The sequence below is a fragment of the Vigna unguiculata genome, chromosome 9 (assembly GCF_004118075.2).
Source record: "Vigna unguiculata cultivar IT97K-499-35 chromosome 9, ASM411807v1, whole genome shotgun sequence".
NCBI lineage: Eukaryota > Viridiplantae > Streptophyta > Magnoliopsida > Fabales > Fabaceae > Vigna > Vigna unguiculata.
In genome coordinates, this window is record NC_040287.1 from 23,844,860 (window position 1) to 23,866,513 (window position 21,654).

General features: G+C 33.7%; 1 protein-coding gene across 1 annotated transcript; it reads left to right on the top strand.

Moving 5' to 3' along the window:
• Positions 1–14,232: 14,232 nt before the first annotated feature.
• On the top strand, positions 14,233–18,815 carry LOC114163355 (probable beta-1,4-xylosyltransferase IRX10L). The gene is made up of 4 exons (XM_028047619.1): positions 14,233–14,856; positions 16,853–17,241; positions 17,409–17,650; positions 17,977–18,815. The coding sequence occupies exons 1-4, from the start codon at positions 14,751–14,753 to the stop codon at positions 18,488–18,490; spliced, it is 1,251 nt and encodes a 416-aa protein (XP_027903420.1). The 5' UTR covers positions 14,233–14,750; the 3' UTR covers positions 18,491–18,815.
• The last annotated feature ends 2,839 nt before the right edge of the window (positions 18,816–21,654 follow it).

Genomic DNA, 21,654 nt, shown 5'->3' on the forward strand with positions numbered 1-21,654 from the left:
ATTGAAGCGTTTTATTTAAACCCTTGTAGTTATTGGAATCCTTCTATTTGTTAAATGCACTTTATGAAACTATGTGGGACCACAACTGTGCAAATGGGAGATTTTTTTGATCTTATAGTTTTAGCGATTTGATATTTAATTTAGTTTATTTTTGGCAAATTGAAGATCTTATTTGGGAATGATGATTGATGTTAATGAAGACGATGGTTGTTGAACGGAGAGGAAGGTAAGACTTTGGAAATGGTTTTATAAGGTTCTTCAATATAAATGCTTCAATAATGGCTTAATGTGGTGTTTCTATGGTGGATGCAAATTTATTTCATACATTCTTGTCAGACTCAATATGTTGGGTCTTTGAATAAGAACTAAACACTCGAACAAATTATTTGTCTTCAAAGAACATTATCTAGGTGGATGAGCAAGTTGAAAAAGTATATGAATATAAGTCGAAATATTTTGAATGAGTTTGTTAATGTGTGGGTCTAAAGGAGAGGTGGTTTTCGCCTTAGTAAAGAAGTTGTTAGATTTTCTTTATTAGATATATGCTTAGGTTTGGGGTTGAGGGTGGTTGGACCTAAAAGTGATTTGAGTGAGGGTGTTGTACATAGTGAGTGTAGGAAACACTTTGATGATGAAAATGTAGATGCGAAAATCATTTATGAATTCCTATTGCAACATCACGAAGAATTAAGTTTAGATGACTTTTGTGGATTGTATATTTTGATAGGCATAGTGATATAGTTTTTCCAATATTGTTCAGCATTGTTGATGACCTTGAAACTCTTGGTAAATATAATTGGGGTCGTGTCAAGTATGAGTCAACTACCAAACACGCAAATTTTATGTCCTTGACTCCCTTGGTCGGACCCGCCATGGAAGAAAAACATTGGACAATATGATTGTAAGTTTATCTTTTTTAATAATTACTGTAGTAATCCAATTGAATTATTGGTTACTATACTGTATGCTGAAATTGTTTAATTAATATTTTGAAGGCTCGTAATATGGAGATTTTAATTGGTCTGCTATTAAATCTTCCTGATGATGATTACCCAAAATTTGAAGTCCTTACCCAAGACTTTCCCCTACAACCCAATTTGTGTTATATGTGATGAGTCATTATTTTTCCTTATTCTATTGCATTTTCGTGCCCATCTTGATTAGGGTTCTATTTTGTTGCCTCTCCTTTTCTATGGAGAAATAATTCATAAAAGTTTACAACATATGCCAAAATCATAAAACATGATAATATATAAACTCCCAAGCTTTCCCCCGCTCCGTGTCTAAGCATTTCTAACACCACCTGCATCAACATCCTCTGCTCACGTGTACCGCACACACGATCATTGCCAAACACAAGCAGATAGGGTGAGCTTAACAGAATCAACATGCAATTATATTGATATACATATATGTAGTCACTTATATATTTCATGCAAACACACAAATAAAGTCTCTCACTCTATTCCATATCACCTGGCCACAACTAGATCATTTGTGTTCTACCTCTTTTAGTGATTACTCCAAGGTGACTTCTTGCCATACCTATCGGCCACAACCGACAGAGCACGTGCGGGAAACCATTGCTACGGATCATACACTGTAACGCCAGGTGGAGTTCCCAAATACGAACATAGTTCGTAACGTCCCAAGACTACCAAACTCGTCAACTATTTACTGAGGAGGGCAATCTATCCGGACCCATCCGTACTGGCCACAACCAGCACACTTACACCAGTAACACTCGCCAACCTGAGATCAACTCAAGGGTTCCTCGTGTTCATCCACCATCCCGAGCTCAACTCGAGGGATGTCATTCTGAGCTCAACTCGAGGGTGTCTACAATGCTCCAGCATCAATAGAATTTCCAATCCAAGAATTTCTACATTCCATTTGTTTGAATAGTCATCAAGATTACTATTTCTCCCTAAGTCCATCATATGTCTTCCCTCAATTATACCACTGCTACTTGTCACAGGACTGAACCACTGCCAATATCAACTCCAGTTCCTCATGGTCAGACTTGCCTCAACATTTTAGTCCTTTCAATGGTCTAACAAGTTTACTTGGACCCATCCTATTCCTTACCTATATTTATAAGAGCTCTTACATACCATACTAACAACACCTTTGCCATGAATTCTCTATATCAACCAGCTGGTCACACAATTTCCCCATGTACACTTCCCTGAATGAACACTCCATATTCCTTACTCCTAATACTTTGTAAACTCACTCATTTCATAAACTAATGAAATTAATTCTCCCTTCTCAAATGCGCAAGTTATCACCAAAGCCTAAGTTTAGATATCGCCTCCAACCCTGAGAGGTTTAAACACCTAGCTTTCAGAATCAAAAAAATAATCACAACAACCACAGTCATGTCCAAACTACTGCCTCTAAGATGGCGCCTGGCGGCGAGGGTCTCACCGCCAGGCGGTGCGTATGTTTTCTAGGCAATCCAGAATTGGTTCCCCCCGTTTTTGATACTTTTCCTTACCTAGCTCTATTGTTCGTACTTAAGCATGGTAAACGAGATATAATTATTACAGCCTAACTATATCCAACACAATTCTAAACCCAATTCGCACTATTCATTCATGAATTGTAAAAATCTCCAAATATTCAACCCTAAAAGGGTGTTCATAACAATTTTACCAAATCAAACCATCAATCGTACGTAATTCGACAATGTATCCCATCACATCATTAACAATTAAGTAGAACTTCATTTTCCCCCGATCAATATCACCCTATAACACATAAAATGCCAAAATTGAATAAATATGATTCGGGTCGCCTGGCGGTTTAGCCCATATCGCCAGGCCCCTCATCCAGAAAAACCGAGAATTAGGTACAGGCCATGCGTCACCTGGCAACTGGGAAGGTGTTGCCATACGGTTCCTCCTTCGGGAACCCAGAACATGTAACAAAGCATACGCCGCCTGGCGGCTATGAACAGCTCGTCAGGCAGTTTCTGGAAATTTTCTAGAAACATGAGAATTCAACCATAAATGAACAGTAATCCAACAATTCAACATATATCATACAATTCGAATACAACATAAAATTCTAACATGTAAAACTCCCCTAACCTGAATTCCTTAGCTTGAACTTTGGCAATTGGAATCCTCCCTACACCAAGTACCTCCTTAGCCTCCTCTCAATTCAACCCCCCAAGAACCTCACTCAAGCCTCACCAAAAACTCAGAATTCGTGCTTTGTTTCTGGGTATAATTTCAGCCTTGCAAAACCTTTCCTAATACCCCAATTTTGCCTTTTAAATGGTGCCTTAAAGCTAAGTCAATGATCAAAAACGAAAATGCAACTTAATTGATTGTTAATGGCCATTCATTGTCTCATTATGGGCTGTTTTACAACCACTCTTGGTTGCTAGTTCAGTTAGGGTTTCCTTTAACCCTTCCAATTCCATCCAAAACTAACATTAGCAAAAGTAAAGTTTAATTTAGGTTCCCAAGGCTTGTGAAGATTTGCTCGGGTGTGTGGTGCCTTCGTGGTGATCAAAGTATTTAAATTCAAACCCAACTCGAATTGTTTCCTTTGCAAGGGTGAATTGGTTGTTTTCTCAATCTCATTCTAATGAGTTGGGATGACCAACGAGGTGGTATTCTTTGATTAAAAAGGGATAAGTTAGTGATAGCGTATGAAGTACGGATCAAACTAAATAGTGGGGGCAGAGTGTCACGTGAATCAGAGTCACTTGACAAAGGAAAGTAAATAATAGGCGCAAAGGATCTCGGTAGCAGAAGAGTTTGTAGACGTGTTCTGAAGCAAGTATTAGAATTTTAACCTTGGTTTGGTGGAGTTCACTTTTGCATTGGTGTCTGAAGGAGGACTTGTGCCAATAGTTTCTAATTGGATGGTTCCTATTGAGAATTTGAAGTAAATACGAAAGTGGGGGAGATGTTGGAGAAGTAGTGGCTTATACTAAATATAACCACAAGGATGACTGCAAGATTGGTGAATCTTAAAGGAGAGGTAGTGGGAGGATAGACTGTTCAAGGGTAAATGTTGGATAGGGGAGGATAGACTTTTTGGCCTATGGTTTTAAAGGGTGGAAACATGATAAAGGTAAGGAATTTCAAATAGGTTAGCGGTATCATCAAGGTTTAGCGGTGAGTTTTCCAAGTGTGAAGAGAGTCTTTAGAATGTTCAAGAGGAGTATTAACAAAGGTCGGAGTGACTAGAAAGACATATGGTTTAAAAAGTGTGGATGCGATGTTGAGAAAATAGAATGTTAAGGCTATAAACAAGGGAGTCCAAACAGTTTTGCAAGTTCCATAGAAGCTTTGAAGGAAGGTTTCTCAACGATGATTGATTCCTTGTCACGGCAGACATGAAAGGAGCATCATTTTGAGTAAACAAATAAGTGACTTTTTGTGTTGATCAGAGTAGTGCAGCGGGATGACGACAAGTGATACTTATGAAGGGTAAGAGGTGTGTGAAAAGAACTATCTTACTCACGACCTAGAGTATTACTACGACAACCATTTCTTATTCAATGGCAAAAGTGTCGTTCTTATAAGTATCAATTAAGGATGTTCAGGGAATCATTTAGAGTTGGAATTATGGAGTTACTCAAAGAAAGTTGTGCAAGAGTAGTAGGAGATGGTTTGAGTTATGATTTAAAGTTAGAGTGCCAACTTGGAAGTGAGAAAGTAAGAGTAGATGTTTAGCCAGAGAATGGAATTCAAGATCCATCATGATTTGACGAGTTAAGAGTAAGGATTGGTTGAGATACATAAGTGTTTGGGTTAGGAAGAGAATGTGTGAGGAGATTTCATTAGTTTAGTCATCCGACTAGAATTAGTGACTCTCTCAACAAGGTTGAGGAAGAAGCAATTCTAAAAAGTCTTAGTTGAGAAGTATCTTAGAGTTGATAGGTATAAATTAAACTAGAAATTTCAAGTCAATGGAAGACATGGTTCTAAGGCTTTTGTGGAAGGATGGTTAAAGTTAGTAGATCAGAAATGAAGAGAAGATGCCAAAATAAATTAGGTGGTTGTAACAAATGAAAGTTTGATTTGGAAATGGAATGACTTGGTTGAGGACCTTGTTACCATTGGTTTAAGTCAATAAAGGAGGCAAGATGTTATGAGTGTCGTCATGGATAAAGGTGACCAAGAGTGTTGATATGGGGTAGTAGACCAGAAGTCAAGTGCGATCAAGTCAATAGAGTGATGCTTCAAGGAGGGAACAAGGTGGTGTGGAGTGATAACTAACATGCTTTAGTTTGAGACTTGAAGTCATCAGAGGCTTTGGTAAAAACCTACAAGGGGTAGTGGAGAGCATATGGTAAGATAGTTAGTATATCAAATACAAGTTAGTGGGACAGGTATGGAGGAGCATTCCAATTTTAAGGCTGGAGAATTATGAGTGCTTTGAGAGTAGTGACTAAACTAATCTACACAGTTGAACACATATCGCTTAGCATAGAGGCAAAGTTTTCAGTGACTATAGGTGTTGGAGTCATTATATCAGACGTGTTTAAGTGGTGGTTGTCAGAGGATATAAGGAGAACATAGTTCCTTCCTACCTCATCGATAAATTTTTTAGGACAAAAATTTTTGTTGTTAGGGAGAATGTAAAACCCTCTCTTTCTGACCTAAAAGTTTAAAGGGGCCTAGCCTCATCTGTTGGGCCTAAGTACTGGCCTATAGGGTGTCCAAAGCCCCTAAGGCAGCCTAACCCCTCTGATTTCTACCTTTCTTGAAAAATAGTAACTTGCCTACTCTCCTTTTCTCTTCCCAGGGATCTGCTAGGGTTTAAAGTTCAATCAGATTCAAGTTTAGCTCGACCACGTTTCTGCTCACGTAAGTGGTTCGTCAACTCATACTCTTCTTCTCTGGTTTGGTTCTTCGTAATTACTATTAGAGTTCCTTGTAGTAATCTCGTACCCCATCTGTGTTAGGGTTTTCAGCTCTTAAATCTGCTCTGGGAACTTTCATGTTCATTCGCTTATATCTCGGGGTCGTTTGGCTAGCATTTTCCAGGTAAGGGAAGCTAGACTTTTGCTTCTACTTTGATTTTATGCTTGCTTTGGTATGGTTTTTGCATGATGATAGCTTATTTGATGTTGTGAGTGCTTGGAACATGTTGAAAACTCCATTTGGTTATGAATGCTTGACTGTACACACGAGAACAGTGGAGAACTCTGATATTTTCGCCCAAGCGGGCTAGTCTCGCCCAAGCGAGAGCATCAAAGGTTCGTCCTTAGAGCTTACGCGAGCTGTTGCTCAAGCGACGAGCTCTTGTCTTGAGTGAGATCCATCTCGCTTAGGCGAGGAGGTCTCGCCTAAGTGAGAAAAGGTGAAAGCTCCATGTTCCTCTTTTCGAGCTCTTGCCTAGGCGAAAGGAGCTCGCCTAAGCGTACCGACTGGAGTGGTGAGAGTAGCAGGAGGCCTGAAACACTTTAAAGACTAACCTTGTGTGTGGGGGAAAGAAATATGGTAACAATTAGCTCGGTAGAGTAGCTCGGTAGAGCAAGAAAGGCCACCACAAGTGCAAGCATCTGCTGAATCCGACTAATTATATGTATCTGGATGAGTCGTGTTTGAGTCTTAGTGTATTGAGTGCAAGTCATAACATGATTGGTTGACATATGCTTCTTGAACTATAAAATTGTATGTAACTGTATGATAAACCATTATTTTTGCTACAACTTACCCTTTTGTTTGTTGTATGTTTTGTTTGTATGGTTTTCTCCTTTTGTGATGATCATCAATTTATTGATGTGAGCAGATGCGAGAAATACTCGTGGTCAAAAGGGAAATGGTGACTCCGCTGCTTAGCCTGCCTGGACTGGATTCCATTTATTAGGAATTTTCTTTTAGGGTTACGGCCCATGTATTGTCTTGTCACTAAGCTTTATTTTGAATTACTATTGATCCTTTACTACTTTTGTTACTGGCATCGTGGTGTGCCTTAGTTTCTTCCTGTTTCCTTTGGAACAATTATAAGGAGTAACGTTTATACTCCAGGACCGTGCTTACTATATTATTTTGTGTGACACTTCCTTTCATTAGGGTTATTAATTAAATAAGGTGTTACAAATTTCATCCCTATAACAAATTTAATTTTTATATAAATTTTACAATGGTATTTTTATTATAATATATATTTTTAACAAAATTAAGTTTATTTAAATGTATATTTTGCATTGAACTTTATTTAAATATTGTTTCAAATATTTATATATCAATAATTTATAGACAAATGTTAGGATTGTTATAAATTTTTTTAAAAATTTTATATTTGAATGTATAAAGTTTTTATTTTTAAAGCAACTCTAACATTTATTATAAATTATAGATATATAAATATTTAAAATAAATAAATAAATATTAGTGCAAAATATACATTTAAATAAACTCAATTTTGTTAAAAATATCAATTATAATAAAAATACCATTGTAAAATTTATATAAAAAATAAATTTGATACATGGATGAAATTGATTCAGTATTAAAAAAATTGGGACCAAATTGAGACAAAATAACAAATACAGGGACTACATTGAGATTTTTTGTAACGCCCCAAATAATTGGATAACCTCAAATTAATGAAACGTCGCGTACATAAATATTTAGAGAGTACAGAGTTTGGGATATGAAAGTCTACACTATACCAAACATATTCATACAGAAACAAGAGGCACCACACTGCCTAAAACAAGGTGCAATAGTCCAAAGTAGCACAAGGTCTTGTCCAGGACAAGAGAAACATAGACTAATAAAACTTCTTCGGCTGTAGGCTCCACAACAAGCCCTATACTCATCCATGACCATTAAGCTACAACATCCCTATGGTCATTACTATTGTCAGGGGTCCTCACATCTGCTCACATCAATAAAATTTATGATCATCGAAAAAAGAGAAAACCACACACATAGAACATACAACAAGTAGAAAGGGTAAGCTGGTGTAAAAGATTCTTATATCATAACACTCGACATGCAAGTTCATAGTCAAGCATAAATAACAGACATCCACACATGAGATACCAAACCATTTAAGACTCCAAGACTTGACTATCCGGATACGTATAATGAGGCACCACCACGAGACCCGTGGAATTACGTCCTAGCAGTGAGGCACCACCACGAGGCCTTCGTGGAATTACGTCCTTACATGAGGCACCACCACGAGGCCTTCGTGAAATTACGTCCTGGCCTTGAGGCAGCACCACGATACCCTTGTGGAATTACGTCCTTATGTTGAGGCACCACCATGAACTCTCACCCCAAGGTTCATGGAATTAAGTCCAATAGATGAAGCACCACCATGGACTCTCACTAGGAGGGTCCATGGGATTATGTCCATTAGATGAGGCACCACCATGAGCTCTCACTACAAGAATCATGGAATTACGTCCTACTCATACTTTGTACATGTTTCACCAACCAATCAAGAAGTTCCCATAAATACTAATATCATGTCGATATGTATATGTATATAAACAACCAATCATACAACTCATACTTCCCAATTCATACACAATAAAGCAACATCTTGTTCTCATCTCAACCTCATACAGTAATCATGGCATCATCAATCAAACTTTTCTAGTAAAGCATTTAAGTCAGGCAAGCAAGCAACCACATCAGTGAACCATTCACACTATAACACACAATGTAACATCCCTATTTTTAATAAACTGTATTATTTATTTTAAATAAAACACTTAGAAAATATTATATTTTTACTAATGTTTTGTATTTTATTATGATATAGTTTAAACATTAAAAATATATTTTATCATGATGTATTTTTTACTTATTGAAAATAACAATAAGAACAAAAAAACAAATAATATATATATATATATATTAGATAAAAATATTTTAATTAAATAGGTGTGTGTAAATATAAATATATATATATATATATATATATATGAAGAATTTTCTAAAAGAGATAAAAAAAATAGAAAAAAAAGAAAAAAAAAAAGAGATAAGAAGATAAGAAGAAAAGATAAGAAGAAAAAAAGAAGATAAGATGAAGAGATAAGGATTATCTCCTCATTAATGATGATTTTGAAAGAAAAATCAAAATAGCACATGGCTTGCTTATTTATATATATATATATATATATATATATATATATATATATATATATATATATATATATATATATATATATATATATATATATATATATATATATAATATATATATATATATATACATATATATATATATATATATATATATATATACATATATATGTATATAAATATTATATATATATATACATATATATATATATACATATATACATATATATATATATATACATATATATGTATATATATATATACATATATATGTATATATATATGTATATATATATATACATATATATGTATATATATATATGTATATATATATATATATGTATATATATATACATATATATGTATATATATATATATATGAAATGAAGTTATCTGAAAGTGAAAGTGAAAGTGAAAGTGAAAGAAAGGAAAAAGAAGGAGAAAGAAAAAAGAGAAAGAGAGAAAGAAGAGAGAAAAAGAGAAAGAGAAAGAAGAGAGGGAAAGAGAAAAATAGGGAAAGAAAGTTTAGAACAAAGATTCAAAGAGATCTTAGTCCTCTTCAAATATTATTAGTGTGCCCTTCAATCAATAAGGTAAGGGGGAGTGAGGTTAAGCTCTTTTTATATTAATCTTTTATTTATTTTGACTCATATATTATTCTATTTACTTTCATTTAACTTATTTTCATTTATTATCCTCTTATATTTATTTTATTTAATCTCCAATTATGCATTGATCCTATTCATTTTTTGTATTTTATTTAATCTTCAATTATGCATTGATCCTGTTTGTTTATTTATTTTATTTAATCTTCAATTATGCACTGATCCTATTTATTTATTTTATTTTATTTATCTCCAGTTACGCACCGGTCCTATTTATTTATTATCTTTTCTTTTCTTTATCTCTAATTCCGCATTGGTCCTATTTATTTATTTTATTTATTTTATTTATCTCCAATTATGTACTGGTTCTGTTTATTTATTTTATCTCCAACTATGCACTGGTCCTGTTTATTTATTTTATTTAATCTCCAGTTATGCACTGGTCCTATTTATTTATTTTATTTAACCTCCAGTTATGCACTGGTCCTGTTTATTTATTTTATTTAACCTCTAGTTATGCACTGATCCTATTTATTTATTTTATTTTATTTAATCTCTAGTTATGCACTGGTCCTATTTATTTATTTTATTTTATTTATCTCTAGTTATGCATTGGTCCTATTTATTTATTTTATTTATTTATCTCCAATTACGCACTGGTCCTATTTATTTATTTTATTTATCTCCAGTTATGCACTGGTCTTGTTTATTTATTTCAATTAATATATCTCCAGTTACGCACTGGTCCTATTTAATTATATTTTTGTTATTGTATTTATTTATAACATTTTAATCCTTATCTAATTATTTATTTAAAGTTCTTGCTTTGATTCTTATTTTATCATTATTTTATAATTAAAAAAATAAATAAATGTGAAGTGAAAGTAAATATTATTTTATTCAGTGAGCTTGGATAGAAGAAAATTGCATGTACATTTTATTGTTGTTTTATATTCTTTGTGTATTGTTTATACAATGACAGGATTTGATAATCATCACATTTTATGATCTTTAAAAATATCCAAGAGTATGTTAGTCAAGTAAGAGTTAAGTTTGGTTTCAATAAGTTGAGATTAAACCAGTGTCAAAGTGTTTGATTTGGGAAGTCACAGTTTGGTACACTACGGGATGAAAGGCAGGGACCATGGTGGGGTCTAAGGAAGTTTTACCAAGTAGGTGAATATCTGGATAGTTCAGAATAGCGCATTAGACTAGGATATTCATAGGCCAAACTTGGGACTATCCGATACCTGCTCGGCATCGCCAAGGTTAGGTAGTGAGTATATATCTCTTTTGTCAGCCGATGAATGGCTAATATTCTCGAGAAAGAAATAATTATGATTGTACCAATATTTTATGAGAAATACTCAACTACCTAATCACTTCCCAAAGTAACTTTTGATGTTCAGATTGGATCATCAGAAGTGGAATATGGATCCATATGTCTAGTAAAACAAGATCAACTTTTTTGGTTGTAGGTCCAAATCTAGGCCCCTGGTGTTTGTATTGTTTGTTGAGTTTATTAAGATTGATATTTAAGGCTTATAAAGACCTCACTCCTTTCATATTTTTCTTTCATATGTACCTGTTACATGAGCAGAAGAGGAACATGCTCAGTGAAAGTTGTTCGGGATATTATTGGTGGATCTTCTGAAGATTGACTCATTGATAATTTCTATTAATACCTATAAGAGATATTAAAAATATAGATAAAAATCTTCTATTTTGATGTAGGACTCTTAATATTTTACAAATATATATTTTTGTAATATTTCATGAACAATTACAGAGATGTAAACTATATATATGAATATGAAGTTATGTTACTATTAATGTTCTCTCAAGGAAAATCTTATGGTAAAAAAAAATTAATTCCATATCTTTTTATCAAATAATAATTATTTAGTATAGTAGTCGGGGCGTCACACACAACCTGCCCTAGTCTCACTCAGGCTGGAAGACCTCGCTTAGGCGAGAGTGGTCCTCTCGCTCAGGCGAGCCTCTTCTCGCCTAGGCGAGGGCTCAAGCAGTGGAACATTGGCTTCTGTGATTTCTCGCTTAGGCGAGCCCTCCTCGCCTGAGCGAGGCCACCCCTCGCCCAAAGGTGAGGTTCTTCGCCTGGGCTACAACTACAACGACATGCCTCAAGCTCCCACGCGTCAGATCTCACCACTATTCTCCCTGCAACAACCATACATGCACACCCAAATCGCATAACCAGGCATTCCACATTTTCACAATAGCATACAATCCATACAAACATGAAGTAAGGTTGAAAGTGGGTAGATTTACGGAAAGGACTAAAGGCCCTAGCTTCCTTTACCTGGAAATAGCTAGAAAAAGGGGCTCTAACACCCGACAGTTGAGCACAGTACCTCTAAGAGCATATTCAAGAGCTGAAAACAATAGAACAATTTTAAAACGAGCTCACCCTAACAAAACCCTAGTTGGAAATCATGAAGAGTAGACTGAATGGAGGAGTACAAGTTGAAAACAACTTACATGGAGCAAGAGGGCGGGATTGAGCTAACTTGACGAGAACCAAGGGCTAAACCCTAGCAGAGCCTTCTGTGAGGAAAATAGAGTATTTGAGAAAGGATATGTTTGCAAGTGAGTGCAGAATAAGGGACCCTGTCTACTTTAGGGGCCTTGGCATCCTATGGGCCAGCCTTTAGGCCCAGCTTAAGATAGGCCCTTAAAAATAAGGCAGAAAAATAAACAGGGCTTACATTTTTCATATCCAATAGTGACACGTGGCACTGCCATTGCAACATCACATTATCTCTGCCACGTGGCACAATGTCATATTGACACGTGGCAATTTTAATTTTTTTTAAAAATTATAAAAAAAATTTAAAAATAAAAAAATAAAAGAACCATGTGTTGACACGTGGCACATAATTAACACCGTTACTGTACAATTAACGGAAATGAACTGATTGCAACGAATTTTCGAAAATAGAGACTTAATTGAGTCAAATAAAAATGGAGGGACTACTTGAGATTTCACTACAAAAACGGGGACCTCTGAAATAATTTAACCTAATAATAAATATAAAATCAATATATGGTACTTAAATTCTATAAAAAAATTCTAAATCAAAACACAGAGCAAATATTATCCAAAGATTGTTCTAAAGGGGTAATGATTGAGCTTTAGTTTAGTTTAGTTTTATGAGTAAAGTTAATGTTAAGTATTTTCTTTCCTACGAAAATTTCAAATTAAATTGTAGGTTTAATTACTCGGATGGTACCCACTTTGGTACAAGTGTGTCAATCTGGTACTCACTTTTAAAAAAGTGTCAATTGCATCCCAACTTTTGGAAAAGTGCTTCAATTAGGTCCCTTTCAGACGGAGTTGACTAACGTCGTTAGTCAACGTGCCATATGTCAGTATGTGGTTTTTTTTTAATTTTTTTAATTTTTTAAATTTTTTTAAATTTTTTTAAATTTTTTTGAAAATAAAAAAAATGCCACGTGTCAAGTCTATGTGTGTGACACGTGGCATTGTTAGTGCCACGTGGCATTGCAATGCCACGTGTCAGTGTCATTATCAGATGTCATTGTGTTGATTTCGATTCAGTCCCCATATATGTCTTTTTGTTTCAATTTGGTACCCACTTATGTATATCTCATTCAATCTTGACCGAATTTTTTTTAATAATTAAAATCCATTTTTTATAAAATTAAAAGTAATTAAGTGTAAAAAATTTACAAAAATTAAGTATTAGTAAGAGATAAAAATTTGATATTTAATAAAAAAAATTAGTATAACTTTAAGACAAATAGAAATTTTGATTTAAAATTAGTAAGAGACAATATTGTTCTATTTTGAATTAAAAAAATAATAATTAACAAAACATGAGTACTTAATAAAAAAATTAATAAAGTAATATGTTAAAAAGTCATTTTTAATAAAAAATATTAGTAAAACATTTTATACAAATAATATTTATACTTAATTAGTTTTAATCTTAAAAAAAATAAATTACAAAAATATTTTACTTATTAAAAAAATTGGGACAAGATTGAATAAGATATACATAAGTGGGTATCAAATTGAAATAAAAAGACATATATAGGGACTAAATCGAAATCAACACAATGACATCTGATAGTAACACTAACACGTGGCATTCCACGTGACACTGACAATGCCACGTGTCACACACAGGAACCTGACACGTGGTATTTTTAATTTTTTTTCAAAAATTAAAAAGAAAATAAAAAAAATAAAAAAAAACAAAAAAACCTAAATTAAACCTAAATTGTACCAAAGTGAGTATCATCCAAATAATTAAAGTATTATTCTATTTTTTAAGGATTAAAAGTGGGTGAAACTGGATTAATGAAAATTTAAAGAGACAAATTGACTATTTTACCAAACTTTTATTAGTATCTTGAATTCAATTATTTACTAATTTCTGTTTGAAGAAACTCACTCCCTAATTTGATGGCGGTAATAAATTTGAGAACAAATTGTATCAAGAACGTGGTTCTGTTATTGTTCAATTTCAAAACACAGTGACACACTCATACAGGTAAAAAAAAAGCAACAATAATACTGAAGTAATGGTTGAACTTCACAGCGTGACGTAGTTGAATTTTGGTGCCTAATATGGTATTCTGAGATGGACCTCCCATCAAACCGTCAATAAAGAAAACCAGACTTGTTCAGAAAATTTTGGCAAAAGCCTCTTCTTCTTCTTCAATCTTCAGCAATAACCCATTTTCCATACTTTTTCTTTCACTAAGGAAAACCCTTTGTCCTTATTTCTTCAAAGCAAATTCACTCTCTTTTGGTCCCTCAAATAATATTTTCGTATCTCTCTCTGTCTCTCTCATTGTTGCTGGGAAGAACACACATCCCTTTCTTCCATTGCGAAGAAATCTCTCGCAACCACTTTCCCTTGTGACGTTTTAACCATCGCCTTCGCCACCTTCTTCTGCTGACCACAATTGACTTCTTCTTTTGCCTTATAATCTCAACTCCCGTTATTTGCAGTTGCAGCCACCACCGAGGTTAATCGGATCAAGGAGTTTCTGGGTGACAAAAAAAGAAAAAAGAATGGATTTTTGGAAGGTGGGGTTCCTTTGCCTTCTTTGGGCTTCTTCTGTTCTTTCAATTGGGGCTGTGGAGCTGGGTCGACATCAACCTACTGAGAGAATTTCAGGTGGGGTTCTTCAAAGTTTGTTTTCGCCCCCGTTTCTACTTGTTTCATCAGATTCTTTCTGAGGTCGATTTATCCAGTGTTCTGTTGATTTGATTTGATTGGATTGGATTGGTTTGCTTTTGTTGATTTGGGTCTTAGAGATTTCAGTTCTGGTGAATTTCATTCCTGTTTGTTGGTCTTAATGGTTTATAATTTCTTGTTATAGTTTTCAGTGGTGTGTTTTTGCGGGTTGAGAGTTGATTTAACTAAGATCTACTTTGGTTTTAGGTTGATTCGGAAAATATCTATTACATAAATCGTTGACTAGCTTTTGAGATGTTATTCTTCCATTCAGTGTTTCAAGCACAGAATGCTAGTTCTTCAGCATTGCATGTAATGATTTAGATTCTTATAATGGCCATTTCAAAATTGGGAAGTGCCAAACATTCTATTTAGAAACTACTATTACCATGTCCTAAAATTTTTCTGGTTTGATATTTTGGGATGCACACGACCCCAATTCTTTGTAGTATGATCTATTTCTGGGACTGGTTTTGTGTAGCTGTTTATATTGTAATATATGGCAATGCGAAGACAGATTCTTATCTAGCGCAGGAGGATCTAGGGTCAGGTACAATAAGTTACGTGCTGAAATTGGTCCCAGAAATTGAAAAAGACGTACACCGGAAGGGGCTGTTTTTCAATTTAGGGTTGTGTTTTAGTCAATTTTCACTTTAGTAAGGTTATATGGATTGGCACGAGATCTTGATGACCTTTGTTGACTTATTTTAAATCATGCCGTGGCCTGATTCTGAATCTAACCTTTATTAGTGCTGCAGTACTTCGTAATATAGTGTGAGAAGGAGGAAAAGGAAAAACCAGTTTTTTTCATAGAGATTTTTGTTGTCCTCTTCATTTGCTACAAACTTCCTATATTCCAGTACTAGCAATCAGCTTAAGAGGTTGGAAGAAGCATATATGTGCACACCGAGGATGCTTTTAAGATATTGCTTGCAAAAGATATTTTTCCAATGAGCTATGAAAATATATTTAGAGCAATTTAGAAACATATTGGTAGGTCCCTGCATCCTTAGTACTCAAATTCACCCAAGAAGATAAATAGGTTTTTATGCCAGTAGCCTTTGGTGTGTTTTCTATTGCTTGATATGATAAGAGAGGAGCAAATCACTTTCATTTTAAGTTAAGGTTGAAGTGGTGCCTTTTTTCAAGCATTCTTCATTATTAAAGGTAGAATGCCAGAAGGTTATTGTCATTCTGAAGTTTGGGATCTTCCTGAATTACATAAGGGTTTCTCCTATACTTTTGATGTTTAAACTTTGACACTGGAATCTGAAGGAAAGTAGGTTCACTATATCCCTCTCTTTCTGCTAGAATTACAGCAAAAAAAAAAAAACATTGTGTCTATTTTTTTTTTAATGTAAATTAAGTTCGAAATTCTACAGGATACCTCTTTCTTTAATGGGTTAATTAGATCTAAATGAAAAATCATTAATTAAAACCTTATAATTCTGTACCCGTTTTCTTGCAGGTGAGTTAAGTGAAAAATGAGTGTACTTTGCATGCATTTTCTATCACGAAAGAATGTTGCTCCTAACTGTGTTGATACTTAGATGTTATGATGGTGTTATATTCAACTCGGCATAATGGCGTAGAGATTGTCAGGAAGTAGCATATGTTGGATTAAAATCCAATGACTAAGCAGTTGGAATGGGAGTATGGTGAAATTTTTTTTATCTAAAACTCTTGTGATACATACACATAAACAGTGTGATATATACACCTCACCTGGTTGCATGGAATTCAAGGGGTTAATATTAAGTTTGATTCTTTGTATTATTTCTGAATGACTTGCATTAAGCAATTCTGATTCAGAATTTGGAGATAAATTGGAGTCAAGTCTCAGACTTCTTTGTGCTGTTTTATCTATTTCAAATCCGCTATATTATAGTTATGTAAGGAACTGAGAGTACTAATCATGTGGTTGAACCAATTGTAGGTAGTGCCGGTGACGTGTTAGAAGATGATCCAGTGGGAAGGTTAAAAGTTTTTGTTTATGAACTTCCGAGCAAATATAATAAGAAAATCCTGCAAAAGGACCCTAGATGCCTCACTCATATGTTTGCTGCTGAGATCTTTATGCACCGGTTTCTATTATCTAGCCCTGTCCGAACCCTTAATCCGGAAGAAGCTGATTGGTTTTACACCCCTGTATACACCACTTGTGACTTGACACCAAATGGCCTCCCCTTACCTTTCAAGTCTCCACGAATGATGCGAAGTGCCATACAGCTTATTTCTTCAAACTGGCCTTACTGGAACAGGACAGAAGGGGCAGATCATTTCTTTGTAACCCCTCATGACTTTGGAGCTTGCTTCCATTATCAAGTAAGAAATTTAGTGTTCCATTTCAATTTTTCTATTTTCACAACTAATAGTTCAATTGAGCATTCAAACACATTATGCGAAGTTTGGTGAGAAGCACCTTGAATTCCAGTACTAAAGCTGTACATGGATATTGTAATAAGCATTTTTACCTTGTTATTTTGTTCCAGGAGGAGAAAGCAATAGAAAGAGGAATTCTTCCACTGCTGCAGCGTGCTACCTTGGTTCAGACATTTGGACAGAGGAATCATGTTTGCCTGAAAGAGGGCTCAATCACCATTCCTCCATATGCCCCTCCACAGAAAATGCACGCACACCTAATTCCTGAAAAGACGCCTAGGTCCATTTTTGTTTACTTCCGGGGACTGTTTTATGATGTTGGAAATGACCCTGAAGGTGGCTACTATGCAAGGTAGGTCTTATGTTTTACACCCCACAAACTTAAAGGATCGGATTTGGACATGTGACATGTGAGTGTTTTTAGTTTTCATTTATCTTTCTATCATGTTTGCATAAGATCTTTTGACTTAAAATTTATTTAGTATTTAGTTATTGAAACTAGTCAAGCATAATTGGATTAACAACATTCATGTTCTAATTGGTTCCTTCTAGTATTCTTACTGAAAACTAAGTAATTTAATCATGCATGAAGTTTGGTTCCATGTCTTCATGCTTTCATGGAAAAAACAACAAAACCATGGTGAAGGCTCAAACTGACTGAACTTTGGTATGTTACAGAGGTGCAAGAGCAGCAGTGTGGGAGAACTTTAAGGACAATCCTCTGTTTGACATTTCCACAGAGCATCCAACAACATACTACGAAGACATGCAGCGAGCTGTGTTCTGCTTGTGTCCACTTGGATGGGCCCCTTGGAGCCCAAGACTGGTTGAAGCTGTGATATTTGGCTGCATCCCAGTGATCATTGCAGATGATATTGTTCTTCCATTTGCTGATGCAATCCCTTGGGAAGAGATAGGTGTATATGTTGATGAAAAAGATGTACCTCAACTAGACACTATACTCACATCTATTCCACCAGAAGTTATCTTGAGGAAACAGAGATTACTTGCCAACCCTTCCATGAAGCAAGCTATGCTGTTCCCTCAACCGGCGCAACCCGGTGATGCTTTCCATCAAGTTTTGAATGGCCTTGCTCGGAAACTGCCGCACGACCGCACTGTCTTCTTGAAACCAGGAGAGAAGGCCTTGAATTGGACTGCTGGGCCTGTGGGGGACCTTAAACCATGGTAGCACTTATAACACCTTTCTGGGGCAATTAGGATTCTTCACACATTTTGGTCTATACTTCCAAGTGTGCATAGGTGGGGTTGGAAATTGAGATGCTGGTTTTTGTTGCCTTTGTAAATTTTGATTGTTTTTCTCAGACCATTCATTAGATCATTTGATATCCATTTTTCAGTTTTATTGCTCAAATGGTATACATACAAAAACTATGGAAATCAGTGACCTAGCACACCACAAACAATAGAGTCCTTGGCTAGAGTCAGTGACCTAGCACAAACCATGGAAATCAAGATGACATCAATACATAATAGGCTTCTTGTTTTGGTATGCATTTCTGATGATGGTAGTTGCACTGTAGAATAAGGAATGATTCGTATTGGATTAGTAATTGATTATTTCTATCATGTTAATTGGTTTGGTTCTCCAAATCACTCTTTCATTTCTTTATAAAGATATTGAAAGTTTTGAAAGCAAAGTTAGTGGTTTCATTATGATATTATTGTTACTCATTTGGTGGTTAGCTAGGGTGGTCCCATTGATATGGCTGGCATCGCAGTATCAACTTTCAACACGGTGGATTGTTTTTGGCGTTTTGTCTTTCTTTTCGTTGATGTAATATTGTGGTATGTGATGTGACCTGTCCTACCAAAATGCGAGGCGCAAATTAAGGCCCAGGTTTATTGTATTGGAAAAATATATTTTAACACCATTGTTCATTAAAAATATCTACTTTGCACCTGTTTTATTTAATAAAATATTATATTATAATAAAATATAAATTGTTAAAGTTGTAAGTTGAATGTAAGAAGGGAAAACTGTCATTTGGGATGAAAAAAAAATTGTACTCGTGGACATTTGCGAGGAAAATTTAGATAATCTTCGTGAATACCTATGAAAACGAATATATGTATTTAATTATCCATTTGATAATGTGACAAGTATGAATATTATGGTATTTGAGTCTGTCGATATCTTTTATCTATTAATAATTACCAGTAAATTTTATTTGAGTACTTTTTAATTCAAGTTATCAAAACAAATTATTAGTGGAGCTTGTGATATAGTCTCTAGTGCATGTAGTTCAACCTCATGTAGTTTAGTCTATTGTGATGGTTAATCACTATAATATTTATGTTGAGAATAAATCTAATAAATCTTTTTCTATTAATAATCTAAATGTTTCTAATAGTGGTGTGTTAGAGTCTGATCCTTTGATTAATATGTTTTCTTTAGAGAATATCACTTCCATTATTATTAGTTTGCATGTTTTACAACAACTAAATTCATCACATAGTAATTCTAAGACAGTTTATAATTTTTTGACGTCTAATAAAATTTATTTTGCGGAGAAATTGAAATTAACTTTTAAATGTATTAATATGCTTGATGAGAGAGTAGATTCTAATATTAAAGAGGATGATGAATCAATTCAAACATTTAGAAAATCCGACAGGGGTAGATTACGAAAGAAAGTTAATATTAAATTTTCCAAAACAAAAACATCTAGAAAGTACTAATGAGTTTAGAGGTTCTTTTTGGAATGTGAGAGGATTGACTAATTATAAGTCTCTTAATATGTTGAGGAATTTGATTATTGGTATTGTTTGGTGTTTGCATTTTTTTAAACATACAAAGTTCAAAGTTTATCATATTTTTCTTGAAGAAAATCATAGAGAACCATTTAAATGATTTGATGTTTTATAGCCATGTTTTTTTTTTTTTATCATGGATTTAGTGTGGTTTTCCTATTTTTCTTTCTCTTTTTAATAAAATTTTAATGTGATGCCTAATATGAATTTATTTGGAAAAAAACATTATGAAAGAATTGTTTAAAATTTGACTTTATATATTTATGTTTTTTTTATTTAGACTAATAAAATTGAAATTATTTTATAAAGTATTAACATTTTAAAACGTATATCTTGGTGTAACTCGTTTAACTTTACCTTTTAGAAAAAAAAAATTCATTTGTATTAATATTTTACTAATTAATTTTATTTGAATTGTACTTAAAAATTAATATTTTAGCTAAGTTTATATTTTAAAGATTTCATTTTAAATAATTTTTTTTAATATTTTAGAAAAACAAAAATAAAATATCCACCAATTCAGGTATAAAAAAATCATAAGTATTCACTTATAAATATCCGACAAATAACAGATAATGTGATAAATGAAACTAATAACATAAATGTTATTCATATTTAATCCGATTTGTTGTCGTCTTTAATGTTAACTTATCATGATTTTATTTTTATGTGAGAATAATGTATAAAGATGTAAAATAAATTATTTACTATTAACAATGATACTAATTATCAGTTTAATTTTTCATGTACAATATTTTCCATTTTTTTTTTGAAAATAATTTAAAATTAAATAACAATAAATAGGATATTTAATAATAGAAATGGGCAACCACACTAAGTCCAACAATTAAATAAAGTAAATAGGGTATTACTCCTGGCCTCTTACTACATTTGCAAGAAACAACATTGAACAACATAAACATAAACGAGGTTGAGTACATAAATAATACAATTTCATTATATTAGGTTAAACATCGGAAAGGTAGAAATATTACTACATTTAGGGTCGTTTAGTAACAGATGAATAAAAAAATGTTTGGCACATATTATACTAAGAAAGAACAACCAATGCTAGACTGTAATAAACCGTAAGATGATTAAAGAAGAATAGGTTGATTAGACTATGAATTTATGATTAAGACATGCACTACTAATAATAAATTTGATGCATACCTGATATATTCATATTCAATCTAACGTGTGTTAATGAGTTGAAACAAGATTTATTAAGAAAGCATTTATGGAGATCACATGATCCAAGTAAAAGAGAGATGACCAGACCATACTAGGCAATGTATTGACTAGATTAGGGATATCAACGGTAGGGATAGGATAGGGGTAATAGCATCCTCGTACCCTATCTACTGTATAAATATCTGTCCCGTATTCGTACCCATATTCGTCGGATATCCATTATGTGGGTACCCGCCTATTTTTTTATATTCGTAGGTATCCACGAGTACCCGTGGGTATTTACAAAATTATTTAAAAAATAAATATTTAATCATAAATTCAAATAAAATAAAATAAAATACATCATTGTCATAAATTTTAAATAAAGTTCAAATAAACTCAAGTTCA

Excerpts from the sequence above, each read along its gene's own strand:
- LOC114163355 (XM_028047619.1), top strand. The coding sequence starts at position 14,751 with ATGGATTTTTGGAAGGTGGGGTTCCTTTGCCTTCTTTGGGCTTCTTCT. Across the intron at positions 14,857-16,852 it reads ACCTACTGAGAGAATTTCAG|GTAGTGCCGGTGACGTGTTA; the intron begins GTGGGGTTCTTC and ends AACCAATTGTAG. Across the intron at positions 17,242-17,408 it reads GAGCTTGCTTCCATTATCAA|GAGGAGAAAGCAATAGAAAG; the intron begins GTAAGAAATTTA and ends ATTTTGTTCCAG.